The following is a 27710-nucleotide window of genomic DNA, read 5'->3' as shown; positions in this document are numbered from 1 at the left end:
TTAGTTACAATATCTACTATATACTGGTCCAATAACGAATATGTTAAAAGTTTGTATACAAAAAAATAACATGAGATATTTTTTTTATATAACTTAGAATGGCAAACAAGCTGACGGCCCACCTGATGGAAAGTGGTAACCGTCGCCTATAGACATAAGCAGTACCATGGACATGACAGAGTATAATGTTTCGCCCATGACACCCCCCATGTGTTGCCATTCCTTAGGACTCAGGTATTATTCCTCTGTGCCCAGTAAATTCACGCCATATCCCACCCTTCAAACGGAAACACAGCCATGCAAACACAACTGCTTCACGGTTGAAACACGAATGGGACAGAGGTACCTAAGCAATCGACTTTTGTACAAAGTCTCCCTCTGGTAACATACTTTTGACATATTCGAAAATAGATAACCGATAGATATAGATGACATTGAAATAGTTAAGATCGTTTTTTGCGCCATCAATGTCCAGAAGATATTAGATCGGTATTTATATTACCCATGCCTAGTTTGAAGAGACTTACAGAGTTAATCTCATCTAAAGAATTAACAAAACACGACTTTAATTCTGTTAAATTCGCCTTTTGTTAATAAACCTTTGTTAAAAGAAAAAGGTACATTCTTTGAAAATCGTAGTGAGTGGCAAGAGTTCCACCGACAAGAGAGCAGCTCTTAAATAGGATAGATAGAAACTAAAAGTAAAAAAAAAAAATAGTTTTATGTCTGTAAAATATTATATTAACACCTTAAATAATACTAGTGTAACTAAAATTAAACAATTTAGTGTGGCCATAATATATTTATTCGTAAAATCTGATCGGATAATGTAAAAGTCCATCGGCACTTGAGTCATTCGAATGAACCTTACTGGAGTGTCTCAAACAATTGTCCGCAGTCTTTAGTCCCTCAGCTCGAATACGGATTTACTTAAGTTTGTTCATTTGGTCACTAGTGGACCGGACTCTAATCGGATCATTAGTTGTCAGGTGTTTTGTTTATTATTAAATAGAAGGAAATAAAGGATAAAAAGAAAACATAGAGAAAAATTTGGTCACATGCATGATATGAGATTTATGAAAATAAATGAGATTTCACTGCATCGTGTAGAACAACGCCTTTTAAAATATCTTTTAATAGTCTTTTTTTTTATACAACTTAGAATGGCAAACAAGCTGACGGCTCACCCGATGAAAAGTGGTAACCGTCACCTATAGACATGAGCAGTACCATGGACATAAATGTTTCGCCCATGATACCCCCCATTCGTTGCCATTCCTGAGGACTCAGGTGTTATTCCTCTGTACCCAGTAAATTCACGCCATATCCCACCCTTCAAACCGAAACACAGCCATGCAAACACAGCTGCTTCACGATTGAAACACGAATGAGACAGAGGTACCTAAGCAATCGACTTTTGTACAAAGTCTCCCTCTGGTAAATATTCCAAATCCAAAAGTCCAAATATTCACAACACTAGGATTACTAAAACATGTGAGATATGAAGGAGAATTCATTTTCGAATTATAAAAGATTTAAAATATTTTTTTTTTATAAAAAGAACACAGTTTTATTGAAAACGTTGGGATAGGGTACTTTAATTCACAAAGTGTTTTTATAGACTATGGAAAATATTCAAATCAAAAACATCCTTTGATATTTTCATTGATTGCTCAAACCTTTAAAGGCTGATTATACTTGAAAATCTATAGCGGAAAGGCGAGTCGACCCGCAAAATTTGAATTTCCGTTTCAGAAATTGCGAAAGAGATGTGCAGAGTTTCATGTAGATGGAAAAAGAGATAGAAAATGTTATTCGGAATGTAAAAATGTAGCCGACGAATTTGGCTACTTACATATTTTGTACCTTCAAAAGGAATCGGTGGAGTTGGAATAATTTTGAATTGAGAATACGCTTTACCACCGAACGCCTTTTGTGCAATCAATATTCAATGTTGGCAACACTTCTCGGCACCTTTGAATTTGGAATCAATCATTTGGAATTTCAAATTTCGAAGACGTTCCATGTGTAAATGCTGCGAATAATTTCTTGGATTATGCATATGATTATGGTTGGTATTTATTTAAATATAAAAGTACCTACATCTTTTATAAAGTTTGACATTGACAATTTTTGTAATGGGTGAATATGGAAGGACAATGACTTGCTGTGTGGTCCCGGCATAAAATGGGCCACCCCTTCTTTTCCAACGCATATCGTAAGAGGTGACTAAAGGAAGTTAATGGTTGAGAAATGAACAGCAGTGTCCCTCTCAAAATGCCACCAAAGTATAACTGCGGTTACCAACACGCCTGTCAAGACGTAATGTGAAGATGAAAGCAGGTCAGTCGTATCATCAAGACTAATGCAACAAGAATTCGACCTGTCAGGTTATATTGCTAGCAAAAGGGTAGTTTCCATTAATAACAATTCTTCCCTCCCCCCTCCCTGCCCTTCCCAGGACGTCGACTATTAGGCACTTTAATTGTTTTTAGAAACAGCAGATTCATAGGTTATCCCATGAAATGTATAGGTAGAGTTGGTAAGCTGGATAAATACCCAAAGCAAAAAACTGAAGAGCTGAAAAATTGTAAATGGCTGAGTATTAAAAAGGTAATAACTATTTTTTCCTGGAGCGGCATAATTACTAAAACCGTAACTAATAGTTTATTAGTGATATCTACGGTATTTCTCAGGAGTTGTTATTTGAGAACACAATTTAGATTATTTATCTACGTAATTAGTTTTATTACTAATTTTTTTTCTTATTTTTTTTTATGTTAGACATTCAGTAAAATATGAAATGTATTATATTATTATATATTATATTTATGTCAGTTTATATCTAATTATTTAATCATCATTTGTCAGTTAAGAATCACTCCACCTATTGCATTTTTAAATTAACTGTAACTTTAAATTTGCAGTGTGGATATAAAAATGCCATCTGTTTATATAATCAAAATACTCATATCTCTAAACTTAGAACTTGCTACTTTGCTCGAAGTAAAAAGTATTTTTATTTTAATATAAGAAATCCCCAATAGATGGCGACACTAGTAGCTTAGCGCCATCTAGAACAGAGGCATGTTATTAAATGGGAGCTTATAAAGTTTTATTAGCAAGAGAGAACTTTTGTGCCATGCCACAGCAAACGGAGGGTTAATTTATAATACAATTTCAATTTGACTACAGATGGCGACAGTAGTTCTAAAGTAATCTTTTATTTGCAGATACTAATTATGTGTCTGTGTGAGAAATAATTTTAAAATTACAAATAAAAATAAATATTGAAAATTTTATTAAATAATTCGATACACATTTTCGTTTTTAAATTACCACTTTATATAAATATATAATTTTATTATTGTTACTATATTTATACATTACAAAAGTTGTCTAATGAGATTTCGAATTTTAAAGTTAAAAATAAAACGTGGTTGAGATATGGAAGTATGCAATTTCGTAGCGAATGCATTCATGGTGTAGTATGGCATGCTATTCCTATTACGGGAACATCCAATCCAGTTTGACATGCTCATCGCTGAAGCGTGCACGTGTTTCATTCATTTCTCCGCGCGTAACACGTGTTTTACGAATAGCTAATTCCATTTATAAAAGTGCATGCAATAAGATATAATGAATTTTACTCGTTTAAATTTTACTTAGTGGTACTTTTTAGTGAAATAAGAATACGTTTGAGAAAACAAATTATTATTTATATAAATAATAATAGTGATAATATAGATGCGACTGGTTTCAGTGGATATAACATTTTTTTTAATAGTTAAATAGTGTTTTTTTTTTTATTATAGTGATGTTTTTAGATAGAAATGTTTTTAGGATTGCATTATTGGTGATTATGACTGTGGGACGCGTCAAAAATGGAGGTAAAATATTTATTTTTGTTAAATTAATATTTATTATTTGCATCGTAAATTTTAAATGTTTCTATAATAAATAAATTGTATTTCAAAAATATAATCGACTTTAATTGTGACTAAAAAACTGAATTACTGAATCTATTTTGATTAAATTTCTATGAGACCAGTCTCTGAGTATATCCTTTCAGAAAAAAGAAAATTCCAAATCGGTTTGCGTCTGATTGAGTTATGAGGTATCAAATCTAAAAAAATAATACAACCAAATTGAAACCCTACTTCTTTTTGAATTCGGTTGAAAATAGTTAATTAATAATAGTATATTATATAAATATAAATATAAATATATATATATATATATATATATATAATATATATATATATATATATATATATATATATATATATATATATATATATATATATAACAGATGCTTTGTACTTTAAATAATTTACATGATATTTATTATTTTTATTTTTTTGTTACTGCAAGGTTTGAAATTATTTAAAAATACATACAAATAAGATTTTACATATTGTACGCCATTAAAACAACGTGGCTAAATATGTGATCCCACAATAATACCAATTAAGATATATTTTATTAATAATATTTATGCAAATAAATTATTTTTATATTACATTTAATTATTTTTTATGTCTTTATATATACTACGATCTGTCTCCTTGCTAGGACAATAAATAGTATGTTTGACGTGCACAGTATGCGATCTTAGTCGCATCTTACTTTGTTTTATTGTATTTATTTATTTTACTTTACTATATTTAAATGATAACAGATTTATGTAAGATTTATTGTTAAAAAATAATATTTACTCATAAATATATACTTAATATTGTTAGGGGGATGAGAGATTGTTAGTACTGGGGACATTCTTCCCCATTGCTAGTAATATACTCTATTAGATTGACTACTCCACGCTTCTTTTTGATCATCCAACCTGCTTTCATCGTCACCTATTATCGTTCATCGTTGCTCAGATAGCTCAGGCGGGGTTATCGTTTAAATTTTACTTGAAAAAATATTGGCTGCTACAAAGGAATGATTAATTATATAGAAACCTTGGTCAGTGTGTTTTTTTAATGGATAATAATGGAATGGTAAAGCCCGTCTGCGTTAACGATATACATTTTTTTTATGTGTGAAAATGGTATGGTAACTCCGCCTGCGCTAACGGGATACGCTGGCGGAGCACCAGTGAAGGGTGATAGATGAGAATGACAACAGGCCAGTTAGCCCATCATGATGAATTCATCAAGAATTAACTATAATAGTTTCCAGGGAGAACCGCGAGGAGGTCGACCTGGTTGGGTATATTGCTAGCAATGGGATTCTTAGTCTCCATTTCTAACAATCCCTTTCCCCCCTAACGATATACGTTAGGGGGCACCACTGAGGGATGATAGGTACGAATGAAAGGGCAGGTCAGTCAGTCGTCATGAATACACCTGGAATTCAGTACGATGATTTCCAGGGCGGTCACGTGAAAGTTGACCTGCCAGGGTATATTCCTAGCAATGAGACTGGTAGTCCGCATTACTACAGATCCCTTAACTAATTATTGTAAAACTTAGTATTGCTCAAGAATGGCAACGCATGAGGGGTATCATGGGCGAAACAGTATACCCTCTTATGTTCATAGTCATATCTATAGGCGACGGTTACCACTTCTCCATCAGGTGGGCCGTCAGCTTGTTATATATATATATATATATATATATATATATATATATATATATATATATATATATATATATATATATATATATATATATATATATATGACAGGCTACTTTTTATCATATCATACATATCTAAAGTAAATTTCTCATTAAAAAACCGCAGAAAAAGTCCTGGACGCAGTATTGTTACCAAAGAAACAACGAGTATGTACCGGACGAGATAGGAGCGGACATAAAAGAAAGATTTCAAACTAAAGGGACGTTGCAACTCGATACCCTTTTGTGATGTGCTGAATAGGTGCAAAAACTAGATCAAATTGCCCAAAGAATATAATAGAATTAATATATATAACTAAATATAATGGAGATCTTGTTACTAGATAGTAGTATATATAATATAGTACCAGAGGGAGACTTTGTACAAAAGTCGATTGCTTGGGTACCTCTGTCCCATTCGTGTTTCTACCGTGAAGCAGTTGTGTTTGCATGGTTGTGTTTCGGTTTGAAGGGTGGGATATGGTGTGAATTTACAGGGTACAGAGGAATAACACCTGAGTCCTCAGGAATGGCAACGCATGGGTGGTATCATGGGCGAAACAGTACACTCTGTTATGTCCATGGTACTGCTCATGTCTATAGGCGACGGTTACCACTTTCCATCAGGTGGACCGTCAGCTTGTTTGCCATTCTAAGTTGTATAAAAAAAATCTACATTTTTGGATAATATTTATATATCATATTATTTAAGCCGTTGACAGTCCACTGCTGAACATAAACCTTCCCCTTGAGGGGTTTTGCCAGTAGTTGCCACGCTTGGCAGGCGGATTGCCAACCGCAACCAAGCAATTAGGCTTTGACATTGTTTTAAATGGGACGTTGTTACCCATCCTTCGATTATTAAGCTCCTTTAGTCGCCTCTTACGACACCCATGGAGGGAGTGGTTTATTCTATGCCGTAATCACGTGGCAAATTTATCGATCTTTATCCGTCCACTGTTGAACATAGGCCTCCCCCATAGACTGTCAAAAGAAACGGTCCTGAGCCACCTGCGTCTATTTATATTCCGCAAATATTTATGTGTAATTACACACACTCACACTGTTCACCTTCTCACATACCAAACATTGAACGTTACAGATTTAAAAATTTAATTAACTATAATCTTCTACTTGAACAATAATTTCTTTTTTTTTTTCCTTTTCTTCATCATGTTTATTACGTTTGTAGCTTAAAATTGTTAATTCTGCATGTACAAATACAAAGTATTAGTTCTTGTGTGTTGGAAGGCGCAAGGCACAAGTTACCCTAATTTGTAAGCTAGGATAAAAAATATGTAACAGTATAATTGGATACAAGTACTTTTAGACACTGCTATTATACTAACTTTTGCTTGCAGGCTGCAGGATATTAAAAATAGATGAACTAATGAAATTGTCAATATCTAGATTCTATCGAGATAAAGCCTATACCACATTTTAAGTTTGAATTTCAAGAATACATCTGTAAAAATCGCGTACACTTTGATTGACTAGTTTTTACATAATGCTCAACAGACAAAAATTCTAAAAAATGTTGTTTTGGTTGTTTGTTTTGGTTTCTTTTTTTTGTTTTGTTTGTTCTTTTATGTACAAAAATCGTCTAGTTTAAATCTGATTACGTGAATATACTCGTAGAATATTTTTTAAGTTAGTATTATATTTTATACATACGTTCAGGTTATGGAGTAAGCTCCCTATATAGGTTTTTCCAAGAGACTACAACATGGGGCTCTTCAAAAAAGGGGTCATGAGGTTTCTTCGGGGTCGGCAACGCGCACGTAATGCCTCTGGTATTGCAGGCGTTCATAGGCTACGGTAACCGCTTACCATTAGGTTAACTTCATGCTTATTTGCTACTTAAGTGTTATAAAAAATATATACACATATATTAGTTTTTCTTGTCTTTAATATTGCATACAAAATTTTCTATTTTTTTCTAAGATTGGTTAAAATAAGTAATTGAAGATTCTAAATTTTTTTTTTATCTAATTAAAAATAAAATTCTTAATGAAAAGCTTGTTCCAGGTACTGAGCATACGACGCAAAAAGAAACCAGACCGGAATACATACATCCAGATGGGCTAATAAACTTCGATCCCTACCTCTCAGACTTCAAACCCGTGGAGGACGACGTAGACTATATACCTCTACCTGAAAACGACGAGACAATTGACGGTCTCCCAATATTTCAACTAGAACCAAAGAACTCCTATGTCTTAAGAACAAAACCGGCCACACTACTTTGCAGAGCAGCTAATGCTTTGCAGGTGTTCTTCAAATGTAATGACGTTAGAACAGAGAAGACGAAGCAGTTGGAACATGTTGATCCTCAAAATGGAGTCAGAGTAGTGGAAGCAGAATTAAATGTTAGCAGGAACGAGATAGACGACTATTTCGGTGGGAAGTACAGTTGTGAATGCTACGCTTGGAATAGCAAGGGGAGGATAAGAAGTCAAGCTGTTTTTATTGAATATGCATGTAAGTACTTACATATATTGAGATCGTAGATGTAGTATGACGTAATCAAGGCATATCAGTATCAAGAGAATTTAATGAAAATTTAATCAAACCAATAATTAATTTGAATATAACAATCTTTTATTATACCATTCGTTAACTTTCCAATGCTGAACATAGGCCTTTCCCATAAGGGGAGAGCAAATAGTTGTAACGCTTAGCAGGTGGACTGGCAACTGCATTTAGTCTTTGTATGCTGCTGCCTACCCATTGATCATTAAATTCCCTGAGTTGCCGTTTACGCTATCTACGGAAAAAGAAGGGGTGGCCAATTCTATGCCAGAACCACAAGATACAAAATAAGACACTGATGTCCAATAAATAGTACAAATCGAAAATCGATTAATTTCTTGTTTCAATTTATTACTAATTTCATTTCATTAATAAAGCTTGTTTCTGTGATAACTTTAATAAAACTATATTATTTTTTATTAACTTCTCTTGAAGGAAAGAAGTTATTATAATAATTTTGAAATGGTATAAGTTTGAATTATGACTGTGATTAGTAATAACTATCTTCTAACTTACTGTTATTGATGTTTCCAATGTCAGATTGGCAAATTGCGTATAGATAGATTTTTGTTTTGTTTTCTGTTTTATGGCATGCTCATTTCTGTTTGCAAACTGTTATTGTAGCTTGTAACAAATAAATAAACTATAATGAGAGACTGAAAACACTGAAACAAATTATACTAAGACACTAGAAATGTGACGATAGAGGTAAGATAAAAAAAAACAATTACACTAGTGTACGTGTAGTGTAAATATACAACAAGCATATAATTTTGAATTTGGATGAAATAATGTTAAAAAAAAATCTTCATGTAATTCTTCTTATTTCTATTTGTAATTATAATAATGAAAATAGCATTCTAACGTCTGTTTGCCCAAGTGTAAGCCTATTGCTATCATTTGATTTAACTCTATTATTATGGCATTTTCAACCGACTTCAAAAAGAAGGAGGTTCTGAATTAGGTTGTAATTTTTCATTTTGTTGGCTCATAACTCCATCTATTGTAAATTGTTTTGAATTTTTTTTTTTCTTATCTGAATACGTATATTTACAGATTGGTCCCATAGATTTTTTTTTTAAATTTCTTGAATAGTTTCCTTTAAATCAAAATAATTGGTTTTGCTACAATTGAAGTCGGGCTTTCTGTGGAGCAAAATCATAATTATACATTACCGGAAAACTTAGAAAAAATTTCAAACAAAACACTGTTTTTTATTTACTTTTAGTAAATAATTATTTAGTTCTGTCAAATAGTATCATTTACAATTCCATCCAAAGGTTGCCTGCAAGAGATTGCTCTTAGCGATAAGGCTACCCATTGTTTTTTCAGTGTAATATTTTCTTGTAATTGTTTGTATTTATAATAAGTAAGTTTACTGATGTAATCTTTTGGAAGAAACAATAAAGGGTCTATCTATCTACATTCTATATAAACATATTTTTTCCCTAATCATTCATTTATTTCATTATTTCCATTATCTAAAACTACGGTATTGCCAGTTTCTTTTTCAATCTACAAATCTCTCCCATAGACAACAGATAAAGCGTTACCCCAACAGAAAATTCAGCGAAATACCTACGCATAGAGGAAGTGGCACCCACTGTGATGAATATGTAAATTTTATCATTAAAGGACGGTACCCAGTCGAGCGTACCTTATAGTCGGTTATAGTAAGTGGAATACCAATGATATACATATATATATATATATATATACGGGTATAAATGGGTATAACCGTCTGACACGGCCAAAAAGGGACTGAGCAAGTTTGAACAGTTCTCTATCTCTCGACGCAATAAAAAGATCATCTCTGCTTCTGAAGAAGAGAAAATCTTCTTGTTGCGTCATGTCTAAATAGGAATATTTCAAGTGTATGCAATAAAATTAAAAAAAAACAAACAGATTATGTTCGCGGCGCGTGTGATAAGCCTATCAGTATCCAATAAACATAATCGGAAGTCGATTGACTTAATTTATATATATTGACCAGAGGGAGACTTTGTAGAAAAGTCGATTGCTTGGGTACCTCTGACTCATTCGTGTTTCCACCGTGAAGCAGTTGTGTTTGCATGGCTGTGAAGGGCGTGAATTTACAGGGTACAGAGGAATAACATCTGAGTCCTCAGGAATGGCAACGCATGGGGGGTATCATGGGCGAAACAGTATACTGTTATATCCATGTCACTGCTCATGTCTATAGGCGACGGTTACCACTTTCCATCAGGTGGGCCGTCAGCTTGTTTGCCATTCTAAGTAGTATAAAAAAGAAATATGATTTTTACGAATGAAGCCAATCAACTATCACGTAAATGAAGTAGTGTTGCCAGAATGGGTATTTTTCTTTTGCAGATTTGGGTAAAAGTTTGTTGTGATTGTGAAAGTTTTGGAAAAATGAAATTCTTGGTGTAATTTTTGGAGAGAAGTGAATATGAGCTTAAAGAAATATAGGCAAATTTTAGACAGTTTTGGTACTTGTTAAATGTAAAATAAAAAAGTGCAAGTACAGTAAAATATATGAATGACGATAGCAAAATAGCGGTGAGGTTCAAAAGCTCTAGAGTAGAAATGAAATGAAGATTTTTTTAACTTTTTTTCGTGGTTCACTTTGTGTCGCATGATAAAACGTAGTGAAAAACGAGACAAGGTAAAAAATTGGACATTTGGGTAAAAATCAAATTTCATATCTAGCAACTCTGAAACGAAGTCGTAGATAGCCGTAGTTAAGTATGCGCGGATTGTAGATGAGTCATTAATATTTTTTTAAATATAAAATTTTGCCTGTCCGTATGTTGTTTTATAGTGAAATTTTACAGAGATTTAACTCTGTTATATTTCCAAGCCAGGCAGGGGTGTGCAATTCAGTTGATAACAAATTCTCGTTTGAAAATTGACAGTTTCGAGATTAACGAAGTATCGTTTCGAGTATTTCAGTTCCAAGTGGAATTAGCAGTTTGTAACTAGAGCTGTCGAATAAAACTTTTTGTACCATTATTGTTAACCGACTTCAAAAAAGGAAGAAGCTCTCAGTGCGGTTGTATTTTTTTTTTATATTTGTTAACATACTGAGAACTGCGTAATTTTTAAACCGACTTGGAAAATTCATTTTTTATCTGAAAGGATAAACTTTCAAATTGGTCTTACAGTTATTTTTTCAAACATGGTTCCGTAATTTAGTTTTTACACTAAAATAACTGATTTAGGCACAGTTATAGGCAGTTTTTTTTTGTAAACTTAAGATACTCAAGATTATTTAAGATTGTGTATATTACGTTATTGTAGAACTAAATTTAAATTATATATACATACATACATATCTGTCACGCCACTCTCCAATTAGTGTAGGGGGGGGAAAGGGATTGTTAGTAATGGAGACTAAGAATCCCATTGCTAGCAATATATCCAACCAGGTCGGCCTTCTCGCGGTTCCCCCTGGAAACTATCATGATTAATTCCTGATGAATTCATCATGATGGACTAACTGGCCTGTTTTCATCCTCATCGATCACCCTTCACTGGTGCCCCGCCAGCGTATCCCAATAGCGTAGGCGTGGTTACCACTCCATTTTCATCTAATAAAAAAATAAATTAGTGTAGGCAGAAACAAATATGTATAAATATATATATATATATATATATATATATATATATATATATATATATATATATATATATATATTTTTTTTTTTTTTTTTTTTTTTCGATCCCCAGGTGTTTTGCGGTAGTCGTTCTTATATTCTTGTTTATCAAGCTATAAAAATATAAAGTAGACGTTATAAAACTTGAGAAAATAATTATATTGGTCGTAATTTAATAGGATTTTAATTAAAATGTAGATAGCTTTATCGGTTGAGCTTTTAAAATTCACCAAACATTTATTACTTTATTACCTCATCGCGTTTTAATTGCTTTAAAAAAATAAAAAAAAGTGAAGGGTCCTTAACATCTTTATTAATTAACTCGTTAATTATTATGCCTTAAGCATGGTGAGCGACGGAAGTGGTCGATTTAAAATTATACGCTCCTAAGTATGGTCGAGCCATCAATGTCGATCAATGTAACCATCTTGAAAATCCAGTTTTGCAATAGGCATGGCAAATTAGTTTACTGTTTTAGGGTTCCGTACTAAAAACGGTGTAAAGGAATCCTTTTGGTTCCTTTTCAAAAGGCCGGCAGCACACCTGCAATGCCGCTGGTGTTGTGGGTGATCATGGGCGGCGGTAGTAGAAGTAAAAAGAAAAATAAACCAATTTTCTTACTAGTATAATTTTTGAGAAATTATTATACAAAGAATGTCCAATAAACAAACTTAGTTATGCGGTACAGTTTTCAATTAGAATTAAGGTCCAAAATACGAATCAATATCAATCAAGTAGTATTAATAATAATAACTACCACATATCTGTTTTAGAATTAAATAAATGCAATAGATGTAACTTTGTCATATATATTTATGTACGGAACCCTTGGCGTGTAAATTCAACTGGCAACTGACAGATTTTTTTAGGAATTAATATTAGAAATAAAATAATAAATTAATCCTTCTAAATGAGATAGAATTAAAAAAAAAGCATAACACTGTCACCATATCAGCTGTTAATTGTCCACTGCTAAACATAGGCCTTTTCTATAAGGTCGGCAGTAGTTGTCACGTTTGGCAAGCGGGTTGGCAACCGCAAAGGGAGAGGGACGCTATTACTCATTACTCAACCATTCAGTTTACTTAGTCGCCTCCTATGATAATAATTATTCTCACAATAATCTATCCTAGGACTATTATATTTAATTCATTATAATATATGTATATTATTTATTTATTTATTTAACACTTTATTGCACCAACATTATAGGATTTGTTGAACAATTGCCAATAAGTATGGTGTAGTACAAAAGGCGGTCTTATTGCTAAGCAATCTCTTCCAGACAACCTTTGGGTAGAAAGAATTAAAGAATAAATAGCTAGGTGGAAATTATATTAATAAATATTATATGAGTTAAATGAGATAATGGTATAAGTATTATTTTATTGAATTTTAATTTTATTATATGTAAAGTCCTTACTAATTAAGAATAATTATGAATATATTTTTTTTAATTTTTTTTTTATTCAACCTAGAATGGCAAACAAGCTGACGGCCCACCTGATGGAAAGTGGTAACCGTCGCCTATAGACATGAGCAGTACCATGGACATAACAGAGTATACTGTTTCACCCATGATACCCCCATGCGTTACCATTCCTGAGGACTCAGGTGTTATTCCTCTGTACCCAGTAAATTCATGCCAAATGCTCGTTAGTTTGTTACCTCTTGGCTCTTTATATTCAAGAGGATAAACTAACATTATATATATAATATTCAAGAGGAAAAAAGATATATAGACTACGTTTACTTCCAATAGAACAATATCTCAGACGAAGTCGCGTGTAAACGCTAGTAATAAATAAACAAAAGAGAAACTCATTAAAATCATTTAAAGTGAAACAAAACAGTATTTAAACTTTGTTTTGGATACGCTCATCCCGATCCACCCCAACTCAGTATATCACTTAGAACAATGAATATAGAAATTCCAAAAACAGGAAACCCACCCAAATAGCTCGCAGACGAAAATAAAGAGGAGCGTGGACAATTAACTGTCACGCATTGTCTCGAAATAGACGCCCCACGCTGGGGGCGATGATGCTGGAGTGACAGCGGAGAAGCGACGTTCGGCCCTTGACGAACCTTGCAGCCACGACCGAAGATTCGCACCTGGAAAAAAAAAAGAAAAATATATATTTATATTATTCTCAATTTCGTGTATAATATAGTATATGGTATATAAGTATATTTGGTAATTATATATATTTATTCATTTATTCTCGTATATGTAATTTTAGTATGTATATCAATAATTACTAGTACCGCATTCGAGTATTCTGACACTTCCCTATGGTTGACTGGGAGAGAATGCTTTTAGGATTAAGTCCGCCATGTACACATATTTGTACTAATGAATAAATAAATAATTTACATATATATATATATATATATATATATATATATATATATATATATATATATATATATATATATATATATATATATATATATATATATATATATATAATATATATTTTTTTGTGGTACAACAATAGCATTATAAGATTGCAATCGAATTATAGTTGTACTCAACATTCACAGAGATGAAACATAATAGGTTGATTTTTAATACAAAAAAGAATGATAGATAAAAACTACATACAAAACAAGAATCAAAAACAAAACTACCAAACTATGCTTATAAACTATTAGGTTATTAATGTGACATACATTGATTTACATACATTGCTTCGATACACTTTTCGTAAAAGATATTGCATAACATTTACCAATATTCAGGGCCATATGGTTTATTTCATAATAATGAATATAGTTACCATCATATAAATATGCATTAGGTTAAACCATATATGGCATTCAAGGTTTCACTCCACATATATCACAAAATTATAATATTTATACACATGAAAATAGAAAATTTATTTATTTGGTTTAACACTTGGTATCCCAATAGCGAAGTACAATTAGCTTTCAATATATATATATATATATATATATATATATATATAAAGTGCTCATAAAAAGTGCTGTACCAAATTTAATGCATTTTTTTTAAGAAAGAAAGAAACTTTACTTTACAAAATATACGACTACACCCACACAGGGGGTGAAAAATAATTAAAAATTATAATAAAGAAAGTATACAAAAAATATAAATAAAGAAAATACAAAAAAAATTGCACATCACAGCAGTTACATCAAAAATGAGTGTGTGTGCGTGCGTCACGATATTTGCAAAATGACAATAACGGTGAATAGCTTTTTAATTTTGTATATTTTGAACTAAGAACAAAGTATTACATACAAGGAATGATAAAATAAAAACAGTAAATCATATATTTGCCTCCTTTCTTTTTATGCGAATATAATTAGTAAAAAGAGGACGAAAGGTACACCAGCAGTTGTAATTTTTCTCAATGCATAGCAGGCTAGTATATAGAAAATGTTTGATATGTCAATTATTTATCAATGACAAATTTTACATTACTGGATTATACATTTGACACAGTTTATGTAGAAAGTATGCAAGCAGGTTGTATCTGAATTTGGTAGGGTTACATGTACGGCTGTATAACATTTTCTATACACTAATCTGCTATGAATTGACAATTTTATCGCTCCTTTTATGTAATTCCTTGTTATAAGATTTTTAAAGTAATATTTACAATGGAAAAAAAAAAAAACAAAAGAAGATCAGTGACGGGCAAAATGAAAATATATGGCTATTAAAAAAAAATGCAACCCTCAGCATTTGGGGGGGGGAAGGGATCGTTAGTAATGCGGGCTACCGGTCTTATTGCTAGCAGTATACCCTGTCAGGTCGACCTCCACGCGGTTCCCCCTGGAAACCATCGTGCTGAGTTCCAGGTGTATTCATCACGATGGGCTGACTGACCTGCTTATTTCATTATTCACCTACCATGCCTCACTGGTGTCCCGCCAGCGTATACCGTTAGCGCAGGCGGGGTTATCACTCTATTCATCAAACTTTAAAAAAAAAACATTCAGTATTTGACTGATTAATCCATTATGTGATTTATCAGACTGCCACGACTTCTACCTATAGGGGGGAGAAAAGGGATTGTAAGTAATGGAGACTGAGAATCCCATTGCTAACAATATATCCAACCAGGTCGACCTCCTTGCGGTTCCCACAAGAAACTATCATGATTAATTCCTGATGAATTCATCATGATAGGCTAACTGGCCTGTTTTCATCCTCATCGATCACCCTTCACTGGTGCCCCGCCAGCGCATCCCATTAGCGCAGGCGGGGTCACCACTCCATTTTCATCCAATAAAAAAAAAAAAAGCTTCTACCTATAGAATCACTATTCCTATACACACATACAGATACCTTCGTCGCTCTATTAGTATCGTCTGTTATTTCACAATATGCTTTCGATTAGGATCGTGTGAGCTGGCAGCATTCATACAAGTCATACACAAAGCGAACATCTGTAAAATATTAACCAGAATCATAGTGTGTGTATGGTTTCACGAGTACTATGTCTGATTCAAGTTGAACAACACAGTGCTCTGAATAATTTACACGTGTATAGTTACAGCAAATAACTTCACTAATTCAATTAGATGCATAAAAGGCTTTTTGTAGGAGTTTTCTAGGAGTTTTTTACCAGAGGGAGACTTTGTACAAAAGTCGATTGCTTGGGTACCTCTGTCCTATTCGTGTTTCAACCGTGAAGCAGCTGTGTTTCGGTTTGAAGGGTGGGATATGGCGTGAATTTACTGGGTACAGAGGAATAACACCAGAGGAATGGCAACGCATGGGGGTATTATGGGCGAAACAGTATACTCTGTTATGTCCATGGTACTGCTCATGTCTATAGGCGACGGTTACCACTTTTCATCAGGTGGGCCGTTAGCTTGTATGCCATTCTAAGTTGTATAAAAAAAAAACTTATTACAGGAAAATTATAGGATATTGCCTCCTTTCAACTGACTGCATAATGAGGGAGATTCCTAATTTAGTTGTATTTTTTTTTTATAAATTGTGCCCTCTTTTCTACGGTTTCCTTAATTTTATCATGTAGTCAGTCAGTTTGTTTGGCATTCTAATTATCATAAAAACATATTTCAAATACCAAGTCCACACTGAATTTTATACCACTGAGGTGGCAAACAAGCATACGGCCCACCTGATGGTAAGCGGTTACCGTAGCCTATGAACGTCTGCAATACCAGAGGTATTACGCGCGCGTTGCCGACCCTGAAGAAACCTCTTTACCCCCCTTTTGAAGAACCCCATGCTGTAGTCTCTTGGGAAAACCTCGAAATGTTATTAAATATCTAAATTAGGTACTAAAATTTGCGTTAGAATTGCTTTAGATACATTTAATTCTCAAGGTAAGGACCATACTATAATAATTTTGCTAAAATATTAAATTAAAAAAGTAATTTTATTTTTAAACAATCTATGGAACGGTATCTCAGGACTGACCCCAAAAGTAATAAAATAGTCAAAGAAAAAGTTCAATGAGCCATCATCGGTTAAAAATATCGTAATTTTTAACTATCCTCCCTTCATCCCCCGGCAGGGAGCAACGGAACCATTACGTGAAGGAAGCATTATTTCCGCTCGTTAACTCAAATACTTTGCTGTTTGATAAATGCTTACTAGCTCTTTTTATTTGGGATGTTCTGAGGGTGTGAACGTTGTAGCGGGTTTTGAATTATTGCATGAAAGTTACATTTTATGTTTATAAATACTAATACTACTATTTTTAAATAAAAAGAGTTTTAAATACACTATCGATACTTAACACAAAAATTCGACTTCAACTGTGACAAAATTTTTTTTTTTTTATACAACTTAGTATGGCAAACAAGCTGACGGCCCACCTGATGGAAAGTGGTAACCGTCGCCTATAGATATGGACCAGTACCACGGACATAACAGAGTATACTGTTTCACCCATAATACCCCTCATGCGTTGCCATTCCTGAGGACTCAGGCGTTATTCCTCTGTACCCAGTAAATTCACGCCATATCCCACCCTTTAAACCGAAACACAACCATGCAAACACAACTGCTTCACGGTTGAAACACGAATTATAATCTAAAACTAAACTACGGAACCGATTTTGATAAATTTTCTTTGGGATCAATCTGTAAGTACATATTTTTGTATACCACAAAGATAGATAGATAGATAATTTATTTGCATTACTTACAGCACACAAATTACAACATATGGTATATTGTTATACTTAAAAAGTGAGATAACATAAATTATAAAAAAAAAAAAAAAATACATGAAGCTAAATACAATTTTTCGTTTATGCGTGTACCATAGCAATACAAAATGGTCACAACTCAGTTTATTGGTTCGCCCTCAAAAGAGCAAAGCACTGATATTCTGTTGCGGCCAAAGGGAATAGGTTAACAATAATATAATACTACCGGATTATCCATACAGTAAATAGATAGATATATAGTAAACAAACATATATGACAGTTTAACTAGCAGACAAATGGAACATAGAGGTAACTAAAGGCGGTAAGCATACAGCCCGTCTAATGGTAAATGATCACTGTAGCCTATGAACGCCTGCAACACTAGGAGTATCACGTGCATGTTGCCGATCCTGAAAAAACCTTAATATTCCCTTTTTATGAAAACTTTAAAATAAAAAGAATTTCCTAAATCAGTATAGAACTAATCGAGTTACTAGGTAACAAATATAAAAAAATGCAATCGAATTGAGACCCTGCTTCTTATTAAAGCCGGTTGAAATTAAAAAAAGTTTGCTAATAATTTCTTTCACAATCTAATCGACATTGTAACGTTGATAGTGAGGATATAAAAAAAAAAAAAACCTGTAATTGTATGCCTATTTTTACTTTTAAAAATATTCATAGCTGCAAATTTATTTATGTATTTAAATTTAATTTACGAACGCTGCACAATTTCTATTCTAATTTGAACCTTATTGTTATAGACATAAAGAAGCAATTCAACCACCAACCCCAGTCGGTAACGGTTGAAGCCGGCAGGGGGGTTAGTTTCCGCTGCGTGCCCCCACCTGCCGCGCCGTCCGCTACCATCAAATGGTCGAGAAACGGGGCTGTGTTGGAAGCCAGCGATGAAACGCTTGTCTTACCGAAAGTTGATTTGCAGGTAGGGTGATCACAGATAAACTATAACATCTGGTAATACAAGACGGGTGTCTAATGAAATGATTGTAATTTGGCATCTGATTGGAATTTTAATCATATAAATGATGCTAGAACTATCATTATGAATGAAACCGTGAGATGGTCCGGTGATTTTACCTTTTATTGCTTTATTGGTCACTGTTTTTCACCTTTTATAGATCTTAAGGTAGCCATGTGACCCCGGCATAGAACGGGCTACCCCTTCCTTTCCCGTGAGTGTCGTAAGAGGCGACTAAGTGAACTTAATGGGCAAGATATTGGCATCAGCGTCCTTCTTAAAACATCTCCAAAGTCTAACTGGGGTGCCAACCCGTTTACCAAATGTGGCAACTACTGGAGACACTCCCTAATTGGGGGAGGGTTATGTTCAGCAGTGGACAGTTAACAGCCAATATGATGATTATGATGACTGGTTTTTAACTAATTTCCTCTTAATATCAGCTTGGCTTTCCTAATTTTGCATATTCAAGATTTTCTATCCTGGGATGTCAGATTGGGTAATTTCTCTTCTTTTTCTTTCTCTACCAAACGTATAGTATTTGGGACAGAGAATAAAGGATATTTCATTAGATATTGTGTTCTCTCTGTCGATTCTATGCAATCAGTTGCATAAGAAGCAACTTGTTGCAAGAAATTGACATGATAATAGATAGATAATTTATTAATATTTACTACTCATATACTGCTAATTTTGTTCAACGAAAAGGACTCTAATATAGCTTACAAAACAACGATTTACCAAAAAACATGATGCAAGTAATAATATTTTTTAAATGTTCCCTAAATTTTTTTACTTGAGGTTTAGCTCAAAACTGTGATTCGACTTCCGAATCCCCGAAATGCAATTTAGCAGTGTCTAACTAAGATACCTTGTTAATAATTATGATTTGTTTATAAATAGCCGACGGTTACTACTTTCCATCAGGTGGACCGTCGTCAGCTTGTTTACCATTCTAAGTTGCATAAAAAAAATTGTACACAGGATATGGCAAACTACACGTGCATAGCTGAGAACATTGCTGGCCGACGGGAGTCCGATGTCGCTGTCCTATCTGTGTATGGTATGTCTATGTTATTTTAATTATTGTTTATGCTTGTTTAATTATTCATTAAAAGGATTTGGTTTGTTGATTAGAATTATTTTGTTTAATTCCGCTACCATTAGTATATGTGCCACTGCCAACACTTCAAGATTGACCACAACTGTTACTACTAGAAGTTCCACAACCTTCCATTTTGGCTGTCGATTTCCGGCTGCCATTTTGTTCAACGTCAGGCAAATTATTAGATCGCTGCTTGGAGCTTAGTGTTAACCGTTTGGCATCCAAACTACGACATAAGGAGACTTTATGCAAAAATCATATGCTTGAGCATTCTTGACCCAAGTTTTTTCTTTGTTATTGTTTTTGTCGCTAAGGCATTTGTTTCAATATATAGGGAGGGATATAACAGTAAAACTACAGGGTGTGGAAGTATAATGTCTTACTTCTTAGTAGGGATGAGTAATATATAGTAATATCTATGTATTTTAGTTGCAATATCTATATAATGGTCCAATAAAGAATATGATGAAAGTCTGTTATCCAAAAAACAATATTGGATGGCAAACTTTTTACATCTTCGAAAATAGATATCCGACCGATATTGGTGATGACCTATTTTCCGCTATCAATGTTCAGACGAACCCAATATATAGATATCGGATCGGTATCTATATTACCCATACGTACTCTTTAGGAATGGCAAAGCATGAGGAGCACCATGAGCATAACAAAATATTAAAAAAGTTTTAAAGTTCGGATTTTTTAGATAACTTGGTATATAAACCTGCAAAGGAAATAATGGAAAGCAGCTATCGTGGAAATCGCAAAATGCACGGTTACGCCCATTTTACATGCTGTTCCAAATCAGCCATGCCTCCTCAGTATCGAGGTACTGGGTGTGGTGTACTTACCCAATATCTACGTAACCAAAAATTGTGTTGACGAAATTAAAAATATGTTTAGTGAACGGCGGCTGGTCGGATTGGTCGCCATGGTTACCGTGTCGTTGCGGTGCGCAAACAAGCGGGCGGCGGCGCACGCGCACCTGCACGGAGCCCGCCCCCGCTAACGGCGGAGCGCACTGTAGAGGGGCGTCTTCGCAGAGCGACGACGACTGTATGAGATGCCAAAATGGTAAGAAATGTATAATCAAAGATTGTGCCTCTCGAGAAAAAGACTACTTCAATTGTGTTAAAACCAGTTTTGATCTAAAACTTAATAGTTTTTGTAAATTTTATTCAGTAATTTACTACTGAACCGATATTGATAAAATTTCTCACGAGACCAATCTCAAAGTACATCCTTTCAGATGAAAATAACAATTTTTCAAATATGTTTATAAATGACGAAGTTCTGAGGTGGAACAATGGACTATATCTTCCTACCAAAGAGAAAGACCTTAATCCAGGAGTTGGAGATAGGATTAAGGATTACCAGTTAGCAAAGATTGAAGGTGCTGTTCGTAGGTGGCACCTGGTCTTCATGGGGTACATGGTCCTCATGCAGCGAGGATTGCGTCAGGGTGAGAAGAAGAAAATGCTCCGGATCCTGCACAGAGTCCTCTTTGCAGCACGCCTCATGTGTGGACGGATTATGTTCTACAGGAATGAGTGAGTTGTTAAAGGTCTTGTAGTTTGTATCAGCCATTAACTGCCCACTGCTGAATATAGGCTCCCCCATGGGATCCAAGGGGGGTTTTGCTAGTAGTTGCTACGCTTCACTTGTTTCATGGGGTTGCCAGATGAAAATAGGTAATGATTTTGATAAATATGGTATACTCATAATGTTTTTTGATAAGTTCTCCTATCAAATTGGTTGCAAGTAAGGGTTGCCAGTATTTAAAGTTTTGTAGAATAATAACTATCATAAGTCTAAAATTGTAATTAAAATAAAAAAAAATGTATTTTAAAATAATTATATTTCAAAAATGTCTCTGTAGGATTATACACAAACAATACCACTATGTACGTGGGGATTGGTATCACGGTAGTGATGCTGGCCGCTGGAGCAGCTATTCTGTTCGTTTGGTGCAAGTACAGGAGCGGTAGACCCGGGTACGCTGCTGGTAGAGCAGGTAATTAGTACTAAACACGTATGTGTATAAACATGTATAAATGTTATGTTATATATATATATATATATATATATATATATATATATATATATAAGTAATATCCTCAGAAATATTACGTCCGTTCGTGGAACGTTAAGTCCACTATTTATTTACACTTTCTTGGCATATTAAAATGTAATAAATAAACAAATTCTATCGATCAAAAAATAATTATTAAGATTCGTTTAAAATTAACTAATATGTGGCTTAATACAATTACAGATAAAACAAAATTTAAGACAATCCAATTGTCAACTCTATTTTTAAGTAAATAAAAAAAGAAATTAGAAAGCAAGCCTCTTTTAATTTAAATTTCAGACTTCAAATCTTGTAAATGATATTTTTAATCTTATAACAATACTAATTAAGTTAAATTTCGAATAGGTATACCGAAATCGTACTCGAACCGCGACAAGGGAAACACCGCGCCGGACCTAACACGCACGTGCAATGAGTATTGGATGCAGGTGCCTGATAATCACTATGATATGCCACAGCTGAGAGACAGGTACGCTGTTTTATTTACAACCGACTTTACCAGACGGAGACCTTGTGCAAAAGTCGTTTGCTTGAGTACCTCTGTCCCATTTGTGTTTCTACCGTGAAGTAGTTGTGTTTTTTTTTTCAATAAATGATAATGGAATGGTAACCCCGCCTGCGCTAACAGTATACGCTGGTGGGACACTCGTGACAACAAACAGTGAAAAAACACCTGAGTCCTCAAGAATGGCAACGCATGGGGGTATCATGGGCGTATCAGTATACTCTGTTATGTCCATGGCATTGATTGTATGAAGCGTAAAGATTTCGTATTTTTTTATTAATGGGTGATAATGGAATGGTAACCCCATCCGCGCTATCGGTATACAACGGCAGGGCACCAGTGAAGGATGATAGGTGAAGATAAAGCAGGTCAGTTAGCCCATCGTGACGAATTCAACAAGAATTGTTCACGATGGTTTCCAGGCAGAGCCACGTGGAGGTCGACCTAATAGGGCTATATTATTAGCAATGGGGCTGTCAAATTCCATTGCCAACAATCCCTTTCCCCCCAGATTTCGTATTAAGCTTATATAATGTGTTTTCCCTAGCTATTCCTCTCCATTTGGCAACAGAAGTCGCCAACAGTCGACGGCCGGCAGCAATCACTACGAGATGAAGCCATATAGCCCGTCCGCTGACTCCGCATCTAGCTGTTATACCAACTGTGAGTGAAATAATGTAGCATAGTAATTTTTAAGGCATTTTTTATTTATTTTATTTATTTATTTATTCATAGGAAAACCAGGGCTACACTAGAGCAAAAAAATACAGTTTAGTATCACAAAATAAGCCACTAATAGGTTTTCACAAGTAACAACAATATAGATACAAGGCGCTGTACACAAAGAAACAAAAATAGGAGTATAAATAGTAAATTTTTATGAGAATTATATTGAGGATTAATCTGATGCTGAAGCTGTTTTTATTTTAATGGATCATCTCATCAGCACATTAGCCTTTAACTGTCCACTGCTGAACACAAGCCTCTCCTTGGGAGTTTTGTAGTTGCCACACTTGGCAAGTGGTTTGGCAACCGCAGTCAGGTTTTAGAGATGTTTTAAAAGGAACGCTGCCCATCCCTCACCCTTCCTTAGTCGGCTCTTACGACACCAACGGGATAGGAAGGGGTGGCCTATTCTATACCGGGGCTACATGGCCATTTTAATGTATGATAAATGGTAGCCCCGCCTGCGCTATTAGTTACATCCCTCACCAGTGAGGATGATAGGTAAGGATGAACAGTCCGGTCATTTAGTCCACTGTGACGAATTAATCGAATAACGATAGTTTCCAGAGGGAACCGCGTGGAAGTCGACCTGATTATATTAAGTTGACCTGAGTGTATTGATAGCAATGGGTACTTACCTCCTCATTACTTACAATCCCTTCCTTTACCTTTGGTAATTTAGTTCTTTTTTGTACAGCAAGAACTATGACGTCACGGTCCAGTGAGTGCTCCTCGTCGCAAATGGCGGACCTAGTGACGTCATCACCTACCTCGATCTCAAAGGTGGACGTAGCAGTCACCTTACCCACTGGCCCTCTGGACACCAGTTATAGAGATAAAATATGTTTGACCATTGTCAAATGAACTGTTATTATTTAATAACAATAATTATTTAACCAAAATGCATTTATTGTTTTGATTGTATGGTTTTTTTTTATGTGCGATTTATGTATACTATTAAGTTAGTAATTTAAACAATGGATCACTTGTAAGTTGTATATAAGTCAGTCATAACACAGGAATGGGGAAGCGTCATCAATTTGCTGGAAAAGAACTCTTACAGAGTTAAGCTCGCCTGTTGTACTGTACATCTTTATTTAAAATAAATTATACCAATGTAATTTTTGTGTATAATAAAATTTAAATAAATATATTTTTATAACACGAAGGTGGTAAACAAGCATACAGCCCGTCTGATAGTAAACGGTCACTGTAACCTATGGGCATCTGCAACGTTAGGCGTGTCACGTACGCGTTGCCGACCCTGAAGAAACTTTAAGACACTTCTTTTATAGAACCCCATCCTGTAAGGTAGATTCTAGAAAAAAATAACTTGACACGAATCTTATTTTATGACCTCTGTGTTTCTTATTTATTATATATATTCGCTTAATTATTTAATTACAAAACAAAATACATATAATTATTAATCGATTTCCCCACATTAACTGTCTCGTAGCGTTGAAAATTATATCAGACACAATTTTAATTATAATTAAATTATTATAATGCATAATTTAAAATTCAAGTTCAAATACGCTTTGAAAACCTTTTGTTGAAACCTTCAAGAAAAGAGCATTTTCCTTTTTAAAAGCCGGCGACATATTTGCAATTTCTTTAAAATTTGTAGGCGCCTATAGGCGACCATAGTCGCTTACCATCAAGTGAGCTGCATATTAGTTTTTCTTCTATTTTATAAAAAAAAACAATATAAAATATCAAATTCTATGATAATAGAATAGAATAGAATAAATATTTATTGTGAGCAATACATTATAATTTTTCGTAAGATGTTATTTAGGTCTTAAAGGAAAACACAGCCCACCTATACATCGGGCATACAATACGATTAATTACATAACATAAATTATTTTACAAACATACAATAAAATCGTCAATAAAGTTGAAAATAAAATAAAGCACGTCAATCGACAGTCACAAACTAACACGTGGTCACCATTAGGATATGTTAATGATCACCTTATGTATTAATTAAATTATTTATAATGTCAAAATAAAAAAAAAATGTCTAAAAGCAAAGAATTCATTCAAATTGTAAAAAGCATTTTCAATTAGCCATTTTTTTTTAATAATAATTTGAATTTTTAATTTGAACCTGTTTTTGATAATAATCGTAATAATGTAGTGAGTTCAAACAACAGAACAAAAGTGCCTACAATATTATGAGCCTGGATATATACGTGTGTATGTTTGTATTTTATAAAAAAACCGGCTTTAATTGACATGGACATAACAGTATACTCTGTTATGTGCATGGTACTGCTCATGTCTATAGGCGACGGTTACCACTTTCCATCAGGTGGGCCGTCAGCTTGTATGGCATTCTAAGTTGTATAAAAAAAAAGTTAATTGTAGTATAACCAGTTATTTTTATTTAAAAGCTGAACTACTGCACCGATTTTGATGAAATTTCTAAGGGACCAAACTATAAGTATAGTCTTTTAGATATAAAATGAATTTTTAAAATCGATTTATAAATGACGGAGTTAAGAAACATAAAAAAATAACCGAATAGATAACTTCCTTCTTTTAAAAGTCAGTTAAAAATGAGATAGATATTTAACCAAAAGCGGGTAGAAGTGTTATTATAGGTGTTCGGTAGTAATGAATCGGTTTCATTATGACATCCCACGGTCCCACAGGTGGACCTCCATAGTAAGATCGTTTATTTGTTATTTTACTTTTAATATAAAAAATATTAAGGTTAACACAAGTCTGTTGTTATTAAAGATACTATGTAATCCTAGTATATAATTGTAAATAATGTATTTAAAAACTGTGATATTTTATATATTAAAAAAAAAATTAAAAAAAATTACAGCAAAAAAAAAAGAGTTTTATTTCTCTATAATTTTTTTTAACCTTTATATTCTTTTAACATACAACAATATTCTTTTTACATTAAAGGCTATTCATGGATAAACCAAAAGTTGAACTATTTTTAAAGTGTAAATCCATACAAATGTCTGTATGTATTGAGTCTCAAAAACGGGTCAACTTTTTGTCAGCTAATTGTTAAATTAGCTGTCTCGTTTTGTTATCCGTGTTCCTGTACTTACTGTCCTGTGTATTTACGCATACAATGTATCTTGACGTATTATTTAATAAATAAAATGAGTATTTACGCATTAAAAAGATGCAGAAATTAAAAGACAAAATAAATATAGAAGTTATAAATGTATCACTTATCACGCACAATTTATCACGCAAAGTTGTATGAAAAAGTTGACCCGCTTTTCTCGAAGCATTTGTATGGAGAAACTTTGTCTATATAATTTAAGATGTATATTGTATATATAATGAAAGATATATTTGCCATGTGATTCCAGCATAGAATAGGCCACTCTTTACTTTCCCGTGGGTGTTGCAAAAGTCGACTAAATAATTATTAGATTAGAGATACAAATCGTCTACCATTTATTGAAAATATGGTATTGATTCAATTAGTAAATAAAATAAAATAAGTATTAACTAAATAAATGATCTTATGGTACTTCTGAAAGATAATAAAACATCTGGCATACAATCTAAAATAATTTAGCCTCAGTAAACTAAATAAATATATACGATTTGTAAAATAATATTAATTAATTTATTTATTTACACTTTATTACACCATTTACAATAATAATAAATACAGTAAAGTTTAATGAGAAGCGATACAAAAGTCAGTACTTTATCTCTTAGAAATCTCTTTCAGCCAATCTTTGGTAGAGGACATTGAGAGAAAAGAGACAAAGGTGGTGCACTATTATATACTCGTAGATACTGAAATATACAAATATACACATAAACATACACATATTCAGTAGTACACATACAACAGGAAAAAAGGAAAAAGAAAAAGATAAAAAGAGAACACAGGAAAACAGTAATTAACCCTTATTTGTATAATGATGGAAATTTCCATCATAACATTGAATGCTCAAAAATTATATAAAAGAACAAGTTCACTTTAAGTTGACCGTGTCTAAATACCTTTTTAATGTCGATAGCAGAAAAAAAACATAGCTGTCACATTTATTTTTTTAATAATTTTTCCTTTCTATTTGAACATGAATTATATCACCTTGATTTATTTCACCAATAAAAAAATCATGCAAAGAAGGGTTAAAAGGGATTTATATTTAAAAAATGTTGACGATCTAAGACATATAAACAAAAAGTAGAGAAAGTCAAAAATTGTCTTAAAGAGCTCGAGAACTTGGTATCAAAATAAAACAATTATCAACACTACACAGGACCACCCAATAAAGTTATGTCAGTGTGTAATTTTTCAAGCCCCTTTTATTGTTGGATAAAGAGGCCCCTTTACAACATACGAG

At 33.4% G+C, this 27710-nt stretch overlaps 1 protein-coding gene across 2 annotated transcripts; it reads left to right on the top strand.

The window, feature by feature from the left end:
* The first annotated feature begins 3539 nt into the window (after positions 1-3539).
* LOC113509490 (netrin receptor unc-5-like) lies at positions 3540-26203 on the top strand. 2 transcript variants are annotated; one of them, XM_052894555.1, is made up of 10 exons: positions 3540-3890; positions 7650-8102; positions 18722-18900; positions 19921-19999; positions 20945-21115; positions 21448-21591; positions 21921-22055; positions 22479-22602; positions 23186-23301; positions 24062-26203. In XM_052894555.1, exons 1-10 carry the CDS (start codon positions 3818-3820, stop codon positions 24226-24228), a joined length of 1641 nt encoding a protein of 546 aa, XP_052750515.1. In that variant the 5' UTR covers positions 3540-3817; the 3' UTR covers positions 24229-26203. The 2 variants fall into 2 exon arrangements, with proteins under 2 accessions (XP_052750515.1, XP_052750516.1); XM_052894556.1 differs by having other exon boundaries at positions 7640-8102.
* The last annotated feature ends 1507 nt before the right edge of the window (positions 26204-27710 follow it).

Source organism: Galleria mellonella, unplaced genomic scaffold, assembly GCF_026898425.1.
Source record: "Galleria mellonella isolate WM207_F2 unplaced genomic scaffold, CSIRO_AGI_GalMel_v1 utg213, whole genome shotgun sequence".
Classification (NCBI taxonomy): Eukaryota; Metazoa; Arthropoda; class Insecta; order Lepidoptera; family Pyralidae; genus Galleria; species Galleria mellonella.
This window is presented reverse-complemented; position numbering and strand designations above follow the sequence as displayed.